At 46.4% G+C, this 15987-nt stretch overlaps 1 protein-coding gene and 1 pseudogene across 1 annotated transcript; both read left to right on the top strand.

Moving 5' to 3' along the window:
* Positions 1-482: 482 nt before the first annotated feature.
* Positions 483-4043, top strand: LOC135520778 (uncharacterized). The gene is made up of 3 exons (XM_064946563.1): positions 483-1177; positions 1644-3707; positions 3845-4043. The coding sequence occupies exons 1-3, from the start codon at positions 1108-1110 to the stop codon at positions 3847-3849; spliced, it is 2139 nt and encodes a 712-aa protein (XP_064802635.1). The 5' UTR covers positions 483-1107; the 3' UTR covers positions 3850-4043.
* A 2460-nt stretch (positions 4044-6503) lies between these two features.
* Positions 6504-15987, top strand: part of LOC135524228 (regulating synaptic membrane exocytosis protein 1-like) — a 104550-nt pseudogene continuing 95066 nt past the window's right edge.

The following is a 15987-nucleotide window of genomic DNA, read 5'->3' as shown; positions in this document are numbered from 1 at the left end:
CTTTAACCATCCTTTGTAGAGCTGGCATGTTAAATACACCACTACGGTATCACATAAGAGGGAATATAGACACGGAGAGCCAAGAGCTCCCTTTTAAGTAGGCTAAATATTTAATCGAATTTGGTTGATGGTGCAACATGGTAAAACATTTTTTTTTACTAATTGTACTAAAATTGACTTTTTTTTAACTGAATGAAGAAGCACTGAACTGGAGAGCTTGGAAGAAAAAACGAATTCCCAAGCGAGGAAATATGCGGGACATGGTTTTTAGCATGATCTCTTTTGAGTGCATAAAGTGTGAGGGTGTTGACCCTAGCTTACTCGATATTCTGCAATCAATTACAAGTATTTGAGGACGACATCGTAACATTTTGGTAATGGCCACACCTTCTGTTGTTGATTACCCACATGAGAAGGAGGAGGATACTACGGCGAAGGTGCCCGATGAAGAGCTCCGGGCCCGCCTTTCCGACAGACGCTTCTCCCTGTACCATCGAAGCTCCCTCCGCTACGACTACCTTTCTGAACTGCCTTAAGACCTGTCAAGACCAGCTACATTTGTTTTGTTTTTAAATTGTATTTGAGATTATCTTTAATGAAAAGCGCTATCTGAAATAAATGTACTATTTTTAAACAGAAATAGAGTTCCAGGTCACACTTTATTTGTTTAGTTCCAAATAAATGATTTACAGCCAGGCATACTTTCGACCAACGATCTGTTGATAAGCAACTGCTTGCTAAGGTTATGGTTCGCTTAGAATTCGTGTAAGGGTTACGTTTAGGGCTAGGGTTAGGATAAGGATATGGCTTAGGGTTAGTGGATAGCGGTAGTTAGTTGAAATGTTGACCGTTATTGAACATCTACAAACCATCTACTTGGGACTATCCAAATAAAGTGTTACCGAAATCCATTCTAAACCCTGCATAACGGCATTCTGCAGATATGGGACATAAAGAATCCCATCTCTATGCGACGGTGAGGGTCACAATGCCGACGCTTCAAATGGAACTCTAGAACCCAAGAGATATGTCCAGAACTCCCAAGAAATCTTCAGTTCTTGATCGACAAACAACGAGAGATACAGCATTAGCGAGAGAGACAGCATTATGGCGAGCTTTTCATTCATTCTCCCTGAAGACGGACATTGTTCTTTTAAGGACAACGACGTTAACTCAGGTAAGAACAATTAAATTATTTCAGTCTTAAAACTCAAATATTAACTGATTTAATTCTTATGAAATGGAAATATAATACAACATAGGAGAAGACGGCTGTATAGGCTTTTGTTGTTAGTTACCAAGAATGGTAACCATGCAAAATGAATATTTAAAGCTGTAAATTATGTTACGTATTGTCCCAATTATCTCTCCATCCTCCCAAATTGCGCACTTGTTCACTTCACTGAATTGAAGGGAAATGACTGGTATAATACATATGGTTGAAAATCCCACTAGCCCATGCCTCCACCAATCCAACGTTTTAAGATGTCTGAACAGTAGTGAATGAGTGCACACTTTAAGGAAATTGGAGATATTATTGAAAGGCACACATTATTTGCCATGAGTGAAAAGGAGAATATCCCTTCCTTAAAATGCAAAAAATCTATTTTGTTGACCTTGTGCTGTGTTGGTGTTTCTTTCAGGGTGGATCTCAATGGTGACCCAACTCAACACCCTTGAAGGTCCAGAGTCAGAGAGTCAGAACATCCGTCTGAGCTTTGCAAAAGTACTTGGCGACAAGTACCACTACGAGAAATCCATCGACAGCTCTCTGCTCTGGACTGTTGGCTACACCCCCTACATTCCCCCAGCTCTGAAAGGAAGGAGCTTCCCCTCTGTCGAGAGCTTCTTCCTGGATGAGTGGGAGCCACTGACACTCCTGCAGACTCCTCAGGTTCTGTCCACCAGTGTTTCCATCGAGGAAGACAACCTGATCCAGTCTGCTGCAGGCCCAGTGTCTCAGGTTCTGTCCACCAGTGTTACCATCGTGGAGAATGACCTGATCCAGTCTGCTGCAGGCCTAGTGTCTCTGGTTCTGTCCACCAGTGTTACCATCGTGGAGAATGACCTGATCCAGTCTGCTGCAGGCCCAGTGTCTCAGGTTCTGTCCACCAGTGTTTCCATCGAGGAAGACAACCTGATCCAGTCTGCTGCAGGCCCAGTGTCTCAGGTTCTGTCCACCAGTGTTTCCATCGTGGAGAATGACCTGATCCAGTCTGCAGCAGGCCTCGTGTCTCAGGTTCTGTCCACCAGTGTTACCATCGTGGAGAATGACCTGATCCAGTCTGCTGCAGGCCTATTGTCTCAGGTTCTGTCCACCAGTGTTTCCATCGAGGAAGACAACCTGATCCAGTCTGCTGCAGGCCTAGTGTCTCAGGTTCTGTCCACCAGTGTTTCCATCGAGGAAGACAACCTGATCCAGTCTGCTGCAGGCCCAGTGTCTCAGGTTCTGTCCACCAGTGTTACCATCGTGGAGAATGACCTGATCCAGTCTGCAGCAGGCCTCGTGTCTCAGGTTCTGTCCACCAGTGTTACCATCGTGAAGAATGACCTGATCCAATCTGCTGCAGTCCTAGTGTCTCAGGTTCTGTCCACCAGTGTTTCCATCGTGGAGAATGACCTGATCCAGTCTGCTGCAGTGCTAGTGTCTCAGGTTCTGTCCACCAGTGTTACCATCGTGGAGAATGACCTGATCCAGTCTGCAGCAGGCCTCGTGTCTCAGGTTCTGTCCACCAGTGTTTCCATCGTGGAGAATGACCTGATCCAGTCTGCTGCAGTGCTAGTGTCTCAGGTTCTGTCCACCAGTGTTACCATTGTGGAGAATGACCTGATCCAGTCTGCTGCAGGCCTCGTATCTCAGGTTCTGTCCACCAGTGTTGCCATTGTGGAGAATGACCTGATCCAGTCTGCAGCAGGCCTCGTGTCTCAGGTTCTGTCCACCAGTGTTTCCATCGTGGAGAATGACCTGATCCAGTCTGCTGCAGGCCCAGTGTCTCAGGTTCTGTCCACCAGTGTTGTCATCATGGAGAATCACCTGATCCAGTCTGCTGCAGGCCTAGTGTCTCAGGTTCTGTCCACCAGTGTTTCCATCGTGGAGAATGACCTGATCCAGTCTGCTGCAGGCCTAGTGTCTCAGGTTCTATCTACCAGTGTTGCCGTTGTGGAGAATGACCTGATCCAGTCTGCTGCAGGCCCAGTGTTTCAGGTTCTGTCCACCAGTGTTACCATCGAGGAAGACAACCTGATCCAGTCTGCTGCAGGCCTAGTGTCTCAGGTTCTGTCCACCAGTGTTGTCATCATTGACAATGACTTGATCCAGTCTGCTGCATTCCTAGTGTCTCAGGAGCTGTCTACCGGTGTTGTCATCGTGGAGAAAGACCTCATCCATTCTGCTACAAACCTAATGTATCAGGATAATGACTCCACACTGAGAGACTCCAACCAACCTGTGATCTGCGTGGATGATGTCTCAACCAAGAGAAGTAGACTTACCATCACTATTTCTATGGTTTCAACCAAGAGTTGCCTTGTTGCTTTACATGATGTTGATGCTAGTGCTACAAGCCTGGAGCAATCTGCCGAGAAAATGTCTACTTCTACTATTGATGTCAACGACATCTCAACTGCTGCTGCCAAGATGAAGAAGAGGTGTGGATTATTCTCATTTGTCTGGAGAGCTCTCAGGGGGACGAACAAGACGCCTCTAAGTACTTACTCATATACTCTTCGTCTATTTTGTAGTCAATATAATCATTTATCAACTATTTTGATACTGATATCCAGTGTTAATGGCTGTCTGTGAAATAGGTTTTCTATATTTTCTACCTTTCGTTTTTTTTTTCAGGCTAAAGTGGCTTCCAAGAAAGAGGACGAAATCAACAAAGATGTGAGCAGCCTCACCTGCCACCACAACACCACACAGGGAGATCACTGATGCAGGCACCCACAATGGTGTTCCTATGTTTTATCCCACTTTGTCTTCATCCCCAATCCCTTTCCCCCACCCCACCCGTTTTATCTTCAGTAAACCTTTTGTCAATGCATTTGATTGTGCTTTGTCTTTCATTGGGATCACTGTCATTGAAAAAGGGACGGGGTTTCGTAGTTCAAATACTAATACTAATAATCACTGGTTAACTTCAAATTGAGACAACCGAGGCAAAGACGTTGTTGCTAATGCGATCAGTTATATCCACATTTTCCGGAGAATAACAGGCATTCTCGCTCAGGGCCTCAAGATGGAGTAGTAAGCACAATTATAATGGTTCCCCTCATAATGATGCTTTTATCAGCTGTTGGATATGGGGATATTCCCATATTAGGAATTCCTGTGGGAGATTTATACCGGTGAATAAGTATGATAATTGGACATGGATTTTCTATGGCTACTGAGGATTTCCATCATATGATTGTAGCCTAGGTTATGATTCTGTTATGATGAGGTTTACAATGCAGTTGTCTCCTTAGACATGACTGACTCATGGTATTGAAATCTATTACACCACATTGATGCATCATGAAATAACCCATGTGTGTAGGAGTTTAACCACAGGCTTAATGTAGCCAAGGTGTTCATGTAATGCAAGTTTGTTTTCTGTTGGTTCTTTGTGAGCTATAGCCAGATGAATATATCTTACAGATGATATGACATGGCTATAGTTTATGTTTTCCCTCATTTTTCAAACCACCACCAACACACACCAACCCTGTTCTCAATTAAATGCACTATTCCATTCAATTTTTGAGGGCTCTTCTACAAAACAATGTTATGAGAATGAAACATGAAACCAATAGCCATCTCCATGATTTAGGTTACAGCAAGAGGCTAAAAATATCCAGTTCAGACTGGTAGTAGTCACGACCTAAATTATGACAGAATTCTGCACCACTCATAGTTGACGTCAATACAGTACAGTCACTTCCTCGGTGACGTAATCGAACGAACTCGGTCGGTAGCATTGCCATCTGGTGGATGGACTCCGACTCGAGACCCGTAACATTACGTCATTGGAAAGGAACCGATGCCAGTGTTTGGGTCTGGGTTTGAATACAAACAGATGAATAGCCGACCATTAGAACTGATACTCGACAGCAACAACTTGAGCTACAATTAATACGCATTTAGGCTACAATAAAGTCTTAAATAACTACTCAATATGCTTCAGGCGTTTTCTGGAGAGTTTTGGGGAATCTTGTGACTAAGGATGTTTCAAATTAATTGAGTGTGCTTCATTGGTAATGAGAAAATAGTTGCACATTTGCGTAGGGGTTTTGACTTCAGTTCATTGACGTTTATGTAAATTGTATGTGCATTTTATGTTTATGTGCATTTTTGTTTAATATATTTCAAAAGACAAGGGCTCGACAATGAAGTGAATGGATAGATAGTAAAAACAAGCATTAGCTGATGTAAAACTGTTGCAATTATGATACTTATGAGTTGTGCGTAAATGTCTCTGTCCGTGGTGCTGAAATGTTTTTCCTTTATCGTGACTGAGAAACGCATTGCAGGACGTCCATTGTACTGATCCTTTTTGATTGACAATCAAATATGTCATTTGACTATACCGATACACACTGTATGTTCATCCAGCTATATGTTATGTTGAAAATGGTTTGATATATAGCTGGTAAGAGTGATTGTCATTTGCATCTCTGACGCAACTTTCAGGAATCAAACTGAATGTCGTTAAGTCCAAGACGTTGAACTCTCAGACAGAACCCAGTTGACCCTTTCCTGTGGGTCAATATTTTACAGAAGCCTTAACGGTCAATTAATGTTGGAGCTATAACGACGGGAACGCGCACTATTTTTGGTTTATATTTGCAGGCAGGTGTGCGTTTGTGTGTGTGTGTGTGTGTGTGTGTGTGTGTGTGTGTGTGTGTGTGTGTGTGTGTGTGTGTGTGTGTGTGTGTGTGTGTGTGTGTGTGTGTGTGTGTGTGTGTGTGTGTGTGTAGGTGTGTGTGCGTGTGTGTGTGTGTGTGTGTGTGTGTGTGTGTGTGTGTGTGTGTGTGTGTGTGTGTGTGTGTGTGTGTGTGTGGTGCCACCCAGGGTGGCGTGACTCCTGAAATAAGTGAGGTTGGAAAAAGTGTTGTTCTTGCATGAGGCGAGAGAGAGAGAAACCCATTCTCAAATTCGTAAAAGCGCGTGCACAACCATAAGAAAGGAAGATGCGAGCTCTAGGGGGCTGCATTCCCATTGACTGTTCCATCTCCCTGTCAGTGGCAGCAACATTAGCAGTGCCGAGGCGGTGGCAGCACTGAGAGAGAGAGAGAGAGAGCGAAGGGGAGAGAGAGAGAGGAAGGCAACACACAGACTCCGCCTAACTTTACCACGGTCCAACATCACCGAGCCCGTGTCCGGTGGCGCGAGGGCATCACAGCTCAAAGCCAATCCATCCAGAGGGTCCCTCGGCTTGCTTGTCTCTTGGCGTGGAGATGGGCTTCCCGTAAAACCGGCGGTGGTGGAGGGGAGAGGCGGGCCGGCGGGGGTGGGGGGAAGAAGCGAGAGACTAGAGAGAAGAGGTGGGTGAAAAAAAGCAGAGGACGAGAAACAAAAGCACAACCGTGGGTGCCTGCAACAACCATGAGCAGCGGCGACTTGCCCTATTCACCAGAGCTGCTGCTCTACCGGTGGACTATGTCGTGAGGTGTGGCTCGCAACGCTAAGCAGCAGGGATTCAGTCAGTCGAAACGACAGTAGCAAGCCAAGGAGGGGTGCTGCTGGTGGAAAAGATGTCGTCCGCCTCGGTGGGGCCCCAGGGCGGCCCTCGCCTACCCACCGCGCCGCCGACCGTCCCCGAACTGCCGGACCTCAGCCATCTCACCGAGGAGGAGAGGAAAATAATCATGGCCGTGATGGATCGGCAGAAGGAGGAAGAGGAGAAAGAGGAAGCCGTGTTAAAGTAAGGGCTACATTTCCTTTCCCTGAACGGTGTTCGGTGGAACCCCGAACGCACCACTCGCAAACGCAACACCCTCATTCACGAGCGAGGTGTCTGTGTCCAGAAGGCAGACGCACGAGCGGCCATCCGCCAACAATTAGTCCCAGTATGTTACCAGTACGCCTGTCGTTTACCATTGTGGTCCCATTTCACATCAGTTCAACCACCACAACTCGTTGCATCCCCTATTGTTCCCTAATACTGGGCTGTAATTTCCGTATAGCCTACAGATGTTTTAGCCCACGCTAACGGTGTTCCCTAATACTGGGCTGTAATTTCCGTATAGCCTACAGATGTTTTAGCCCACGCTAACGGTGTTCCCTTGCTTGCCACTGTATGAATAATTCACACCAGGTTGGATATTGGGGTTCGCTTTGGGATTCGACTATTCATGAAGGGGGGGAATCACAGTTTATAGGCCTGTCAATGCTTTAGCTTTTCTCAAATCCATTGTAGGCTATAAGCTCTTCTCCAAAGAGCCCCATAAGGAACGTCAGGTGTAGACTATATAATTGAAATTGTGGACATAGCCTACAAGGTGAATAGCTAATCAAGGTATCCTCTCCGTGACAGACGATGGTGATGGAGATGGTCATTGATAAGGACGGGGAAATCGGGTCAAACGAGATACAGGTGTAGCCTCGCGCGGGTGGCCGAGGAGGGGAGACGGGGTGTACCAGTAGGGGAGCACTGGATGAATCGTACCACAGGACTGCGTGCCCCCCTCCCTCCCTGAATCGTTCCTTATCTTACTCCTCTCCCAAAGTATTTTTTTCTTTTGTTGCTTTGCTATTTATGTCATCTGTTGCTGTTTATGATACCGTCGTTGTCCAACAAGACGATGGTGACATTACAACTCCAGTGATGCTTCATTGCGAGCCTGGCACAAATCATTCGTATTTTATGCCCGACAATCGTGTTACACCGGTGTGGTGCCATTTTCCCCTACCCTCGGCGATGAGTGAGAGTGGGTGTGGTTGCACTGGTTGGAAATCTCACCATGTGATGTAAGGCCGGGCATTCGAGCTAAGCACGATAGGGGGAATTGAAGCTCGACCAGTTATAGCCAATAGCTGGGTTTAAAACGCCTCAAACCAGTATCAATTCAACTGATATCGAATTAATCAGTTATTTGGCCTATTGGATTCGGAAAACGTGTATGCAGCGTGAAAGTACCGTGCGCCTCTCGTGTTCAGCTCTAGTCCACCGTTGGCCTAAATATATATTCTGTGTTCCTTCTCCCGTGAACGAATGTATTGGTTATTCTTTGGTTTTCCCACCGATCGGTTCCCAACACAATGCAATGAGGTGAATGAACGTTGCTTAAATAATGTTGCATAAGACCATCTTAACGAGATCGTGCCGTAATAGGGAACATCCATAGTGCACTACGTGACTCATCCTGTGCCACAAATATTCACTTTGCTCATCCTCACCGAAGGCTCAATCAAGTCGAATTTCCAACAGCAATACACTATGTAAGATATCTAGCCTATTCAAAGTGCTTTATGACATCCTTGTTTGCTGCAATTACATTGCACTGTTTCATTTCCTGGTTGAAGTCTGGGGGAGCCAGGGCTGGAGCTATCTCGTGCCTCAGGAGAGGAAGTGATGTATTTAATGTTCCATGAGGCTTGAGCCCTCCACAGCTTCTGTAAATAATGCCCTCATCATTTAGCCAATCATTTATATGATGACCCATGCACACCCTAAGGTTATGGCCAGTTGCTGGGCTGTTGCTGTGGCTCTGTGCCGCACAGTTGCACACTACAACCTTTGATTATGGGAAGCTGTCATGTGTTGGCGGCTCTCAAGTTAAGGCCTGTATGTAGTGGTTCAGTGCTTCCAAGAGAAATGGTATAGAATCACAATAGCCTTGTGTCCGGAATGTATATGGCATGTGGGAGAATAGGGAATAGAGAGAGAGTGGGTGTGTGTGTGTGTGTGTGACAGAGAGACAGAGAGAGAGAAAGACTGGGGCTGTATGTGAACTTTCCATGGATTCTGCAGGCATTCCCATTCTTCCTGTGCATCAGGGGCGCAAATTTTAATTATATATATTTTTTATCCAGTCGGATAAACACTCAAAACAGCCTACCAGACTGCTGGGAGGTGTCCACATGGTCCTGAAGTACACCCTGTTTTGCATCACATTCCATTGATAAAACTTTCAGAATGTGGGGGGAGGGACATGTCCCCATCCTCAGTGAAAGTTGCAACGTTGATGCAACCAGTGTGTGCCCAGTGGGTTGTTGCACATCATTGCTAAACTCATGTATTTCCATTGAGCATTTAACTTCTAATACAGTCTAGTAGTATGGCATTGTGATCAGGGTCTTTTGAATAGCATTGGGCCTATGGGTCCACGTTCTTGGCATGCGGCCATCCAACAAATGACTTTCCCCAATCACTTCAGCTCAGTGAACGTTTCCAATGAACAATGAACAATGTAGCACATGATTATTACACGTGCGATAGATGATATCAAGCTAGTCTGTCGTGACAATGATATAACATGGCCACACAGGCCCTCCTGACTCTTCTGGGTGGTATTCATTAGACACCAAGTGGAAGAAAACAGACTTAAACGGGGAGGGATTACCTGATCTTTCCCAATAAGAAATTATCATTTTTGTTTCCCGTTGCAAAAGTTTTGATACGGTGGGCACTAATGAATATGACCTAGGTGTTCTTATGGTACCTGGGAGCTAAGCAGCTGGTGATAAACTGATAGGTTCCTGTATCTCACCACCTCCGTCATGGGAGAGGCCAGTGTGTCCAGGTCTGTTGCCCAGCCCAGAGGCCTCATCCTGGACTAATGATGACCCCTTAGGTCAGCCTGTGGGAACAGAGCACCTGGAGCTTCTGCTCTTAATACTGGTGCTAATGTATCTGTACCGTGGGTGACTCATCTCTGTAGGTGTTGTTGCAGCAGATGCAGCAGGTGAAGAAAGATGACGTGGTCTATTGACTTTCTCTATCCTGTCCTCTGTAAAAGATTTCAAAGAAGGTGTGAAATGAGCAACTTCACACCATGTTGACGTGCAAGACCATTACTGTCCTCTGAATCAGGGTGTTGGACACGTGGCTTAAGAGAGATGGTATAGACACTATAGACATGGATGAGAGTGTAGTAGGAGTGTAGTAGGAGTGCTGAGCACCATTCTAACACGCTAATAAGCAGGACTGAACTGAACACTGAACTGGCATGCTCAAAGAATTTACAGCATTTAGCATTTAGCAGTTAGCTACCACCCCAATGTGGTGAAACAACACCCGCTAACTAAACAGGAAATCACCCCCTTAGAGCATTTGTGGTTACCGTATAGTAAATATAGAAACCCCTTTCAAATATTGATGAGCTAACAGAGGTTTTAGAGTTTCTTAGAGGGGTATATGAAGCAGAGGGAGAGTGATGGAGAGAGAGAGGAAGAGCCCTCATCATCAAAGATGGCGGAAGAGAGGAAGCCTAGAGTATTGTGGATGGAAGGATTTGGAGGGTTTAGGATTAGAGGGATACCTAGGAGAGCGCGAGTGTACACACACACACACACACACACACACACACACACACACACACACACACACACACACACACACACACACACACACACACACACACACACACACACACACACACACACACACACACACACACACACACACACACACACACACACACACACACACACACACACACACACACACACACACACACACACACACACACACACACACACACACACACACACTGCCAATCTCTGCTTCACAGGGCTCCAGAGGGCCCCCAGAGCACAGAGTGCATCTGAAGGCCATGCAGGCACCACATCACCAGCCAGCCATAGGTCACTGTTAGATAGGTATACAAGGGCAAGACGTGTAGCTGGGGTTAGTATGGAGGTTGTAGGGAGGAGATGGGAATGGAGGTCTGGAAGATCCAGTTATTTTCCCCCTCTGTGTTGAGGCTACTATGACATGAAGGCTGTTGTGTAGGAGACAGTCACTTGCAAATACACATAAATACACATTCACATACATGTACAAGTCTCTCAAACATGCACATGCTCTGTGTACACCGTCCCATCCACCTAACACACAAGCCCACTATGTGTGTATCCACAGCTGTGTCAGTTGCAGAGCTGGGAGGGCTGTGAAGTGATTATTGATTGACAGACAGGGTCGGTGGTTGATGTTGACGTGGAGCGGGTGTCAGACCTGGTGGTGCACCCCGGGGGCTGCTGGGGTTTAGCTATGTCCTCCCTGGGAAAATTTTGGCTTTTGTCAGCTTCTGACTGGCATACACCGACAGACACCGACACGCACGCACACACACACACACACACACACACACACGCACACACACGCACACACATGCGCGCACACGCGCACACACACGCGCACACACACACACACACACACACACACACACACACACACACACACACACACACACACACACACACACACACACACACACACACACACACACACACATAGCTAGCGCTTCTATGGAACTGAGACACCTGGTGTGTTTGTTCCAGACTGCGTACTCAGCTACTATACTAACATACATGCTGTGACATGTCCTGTGACCAGTCCCTGATGTAATGATATCAAATGCTTACATTCATCTCTGCATTTTATTATGAGTAGTAATGCTTATGATTTGTTATCGAGATACTGTATGTTCTGTAACCCCCTTATGGTAATGACCTGGGCTCTGAGTTCCCTCGTCAAGTCATGCAGTTGTAACTATTTGTCCATGTGTGGGATCAGCACCAGCTGAAAGGGTTGCCATGCCAACTCCCATTCCCCCCTGCCTTCTCATCTCCCCCTCTTTCTCTCCGTCCCACCTCACTTTCCCCGCTGCTGTGTCTCAGTGTCCCTGGCTGGTTACTCCTGCCACCTTCTACCCTCAAAATAACCCCTTTTCACCCACCTCCCTCCTATCCCTCCCCCTCCTCTTCCCATCCTCCTGCTGTGTCTCAGTGTCCCTGGCTGGTTACTCCTGCCACCTTCTACCCCCAAAATAACCCATTTTCTCCCACCTCCCTCCTATCCTTCCTCCTCCTCCTCTTCCCATCCTCCTGCTGTGTCTCAGTGTCCCTGGCTGGTTACTCCTGCCACCTTCTACCCCCAAAATAACCCCTTTTCACCCACCTCCCTCCTATCCCTCCTCCTCCTCCTCTTCCCATCCTCCTGCTGTGTCTCAATGTCCCCAGGTTTCTGGCTGGTTACTCTCCTCTTCCCAGCAATTAGCGTTGTTCTGCCGTGGAGCTTCCTCTGCAGGCTGGAGGGAGGTAACTGACCATAGCCACACGCGCACGCACACACACACGCACGCACGCACGCACGCACGCACACACACACACACACACACACACACACACACACACACACACACACACACACACACACACACACACACACACACACACACACACACACACACACACACACACACACACACACACACACACACACACACACACACACACACACACACACACACACACAGAGAGAGAGAGAGAAAGAGAGAGAGAGGGGGAAGAGAGAGAGAGGGGGAAGAGAGGGGAAAGAGAGAGAGAGAAGGAAGGAAGGAATGGGGGAGAGAGAGCGGGAGGGGAGGAGAGGGGAAAGATGGCGTGGTGGGATGGTGGAGAGAGAGAGAGGGATAAGGGGGAGGAGAGGGAGAAAGAGATAGGTGAAATGGAGAGAATGAGCGTGGAGATTCCTCTGTGTGGTTTAATTCTCACGACTGGAGGGAATGGTGAGGAGGGAGGATGTGTCCTTGGTGATGAACTCTGAACTCTTCCTGACTTATGTAGGTCTCCTGTTTCTGTCTTTAACATTTCTTCTGGCACAAGAACTGTGAGTTATAGCGACAGTATCCTATTTAATATTATTTTATGTTGTTGGCACCCGTGGCAGCTGGTTGGTGAATTGGGGATTTTTCCATTAAACATGGGGTCACACATTAATTGGGTAGAACAACTGCCTTATCTCTTCAGGGATACATGTCCAGGAAGGCATGTGAACCCAGGTTCTAAACACCTATATGGCCAGACACTTCACACCGTCACAACACGTCCCCAAATCGTTTCCTCCAGGGAAAATAAATACCCTCTGTCTCTAGACATGAAATTATTCCCTCTCTTCTGATATCTCACAGTTCAAATGAACACAAACTGCTATTTTTTCTTAATCCGAGAGCTGAAGGTTTCAAGGTTTCCGGGAGAAAAATGTTAATGCTGAATTATGGAACAGCTCTGGAAATAGCGCACACTTGGAAGCGGCCTCCTGAAATATTTAAATATACAGTTTGCTTGCTCTGGCTATGCTGTTGATGTCCCACATCTCTAACCTGTTTCAGTTTCCCCTACGTTGTTGAATTTCTCCTAATTAGAAGTGTATGTTTATTGGGCATGGCTTTGTTTATGTCTCTCTGTGTGTGTGTGTGTGTGTGTGTGTGTGTGTGTGTGTGTGTGTGTGTGTGTGTGTGTGTGTGTGTGTGTGTACTTGCATGCGTCAGTCAGTGGTTGTGTGTGTGTGTGTGTGTATGTGTGTGTGTGTGTGTGTGTGTGTGTGTGTGTGTGTGTGTGTAACTTGTCAATGCCTTAACGCTTATTATGAGAAGATCAAAACTACCTCTGAGCTGTTTGAAAAGGGCCCCAGTCGTCTTCATAGAAACTTCCATTCTTATACACACCAGCATCTGGTTTGCAGCAAAAAACGGTGCTTCTACCTGCTAACACACACACACACACACACACACACACACACACACACACACACACACACACACACACACACACACACACACACACACACACACACACACACACACACACACACACACACACACACACACACACACACACACACACACACACACACACACACTATGGTTGATGTGTCTGTATTTAGTGGATGTTGGCTCTCACACAATCTTTTCTTTTAATTAGAATAACTCAGAGGCACTTGGGTGTAGCTGAAACACCTGGAGGAACGATCATGTGTGGAAGGAGAACAGTATGTGTGTGTGTGTGTGTGTGTGTGTGTGTGTGTGTGTGTGTGTGTGTGTGTGTGTGTGTGTGTGAGAGAGAGAGAGAGAGAGAGAGTTGCGTATGTGAGTTGTGTCAATGTGTGTGTGTATGTGTGTGTGTGTGTGTGTGTGTGTGTGAGTTGTGTCAATGTGTGTGTGTGTGAGAGTTGTGTCAATGTGTGTGTGTGTGTGTGTGTGTGTGTGTGTGAGTTGTGTCAATGTGTGTGTGTGTGAGATTTGTGTCAATGTGTGTGTGTGTGTGTGTGTGTGTGTGTGTGTGTGTGTGTGTGTGTGTGTGCACGGCTGTCTTCTCAGTGGGGTGTAATTTCTCTTTGCGGCAAGCAGCTCAGGTGGAACTCGGCTGCATGTCAAGGAAAAGCTGCCCATTCTGTTCATTTTGTCTTGCAACATTTTGTTTCCACAGCAAGTTTGGTGGAGCAATTTTGACACTGTCAGGGTCATAATCACTGTGGTGTGTGTGTGTGTGTGTGTGTGTGTGTGTGTGTATCAGGATCATAGTATTTATTTCTGTACTCTGTGTACATTATTAGGGTCATTAGTAGTTCAGTGTGTGTGCCCTCTATCTCAGGTGGGAAAAGGCCTCCTGCCTTTGTCTGTGTGGTAACACCTGGGCTCCACACCTGGGCATCCTTGTTAATCATTTTCTGTTCCTCGTACTCAGCTCCTCCTGATATTTGGATATAGGATATATTTGTGCTGTTGAGATCCAATTTATTAGGTACACCCGTCTAGGACCTCTCCATTTGTCTCCAGAACTGCCTGAATTCTCCAGGGCATGGAAACGTTGCTCAATTGGACCTATCAAGGGACCTAACACGTGCCAGGGAAACATTCCCCACACCATTACACCACCGGTCTGTACCGTTGACACCAGGTAGGATGGGGCCACGGACTCATGCTACTTACGGCAAATCCTGACTCTGCCATCAGCATTACACAAGAGAAACCGGGATTTGTTGTACCAGACAATGTTTTTCCACTCCTCAATAGTCAAGTGTTGGAGATCGCGTGTCAGCTGGAGCTGCTTCTTCTTCTTGCCTCTCGTGTCAAAGGTTGCATGTTCGAATCCAGCACTAGAAAATTGTCCCAACTTTTACCTTAACCATTCCGAGTTAATGCCTAACCTTAAGATTTCTAAGGTTATGCCTAAATTTAACCCTAGCCTTAAAAATTAAAGGGGAACGTTTTCATCATGTCTGAGGCATTTCTAGGTCAGTGTGATGTGTTTCACATATAATTGCCCAGGAGGAAGGCAGGTCAGGGCTTTGTGCGCTGAATGATGCACCCTATGATGGCTTCAAGTGTGTTGATGATGGGGCGTGAGATCTATAAAGTAATGTAGTCGCGCTTTGTGGCATTTCGCAAAGGCTCTATGTTATACTGATCGCACTATACGTTTCTGTAGGTGTAGATATTGTTGTCCTTGTTCAAAAGAGCCATTGGACATCTTTCAGCGATGTTCCTGTTGGCGGATTCATTACTAAATATACAAGCAGACAACAACATTTCAGTCTCTGAAAAACGACAACTTGTGTTGGGTGTTACTTCATGCTCTGGCCCCAATCCTCCACAAAGGATTTTTGCAAAGGACGCGGACACTACTGTAACAACAATTCTTTGAGAAAAACTGATTCAAGTGATTCCTCTCATCAACAGGAATTCGACGATGGAGCATCTGTTAGCTTCATGGTGACATTCAACCATACATTCAACTAGAATATAGCAAAGAGGATTCAAAACAAAGAGTTGCATTTAGCTAACATTAGAAGCTTAGCTCCCATGTGGCACAGCGGTCTAAGGCACTGCATCTCAGTACGAGAGGTGTCACTACACACCTTGGTTCGATTCCAGGCTGTATCATAACCAGCTGTGATTGGGAGTCCCATAGGGCGGCGCACAATTGGCCCAGCGTCGTCCGGTTTAGGTTTTGGCCGGGGAAGGTCCTCATTATAAATAAGAATCAATCACACAAATAGT

The sequence above is a fragment of the Oncorhynchus masou genome, chromosome 4 (genome assembly GCF_036934945.1).
Source record: "Oncorhynchus masou masou isolate Uvic2021 chromosome 4, UVic_Omas_1.1, whole genome shotgun sequence".
NCBI lineage: Eukaryota > Metazoa > Chordata > Actinopteri > Salmoniformes > Salmonidae > Oncorhynchus > Oncorhynchus masou.
Note: the sequence above shows the minus strand (reverse complement) of the source record. Positions and strands in the feature narration are given on the sequence as shown.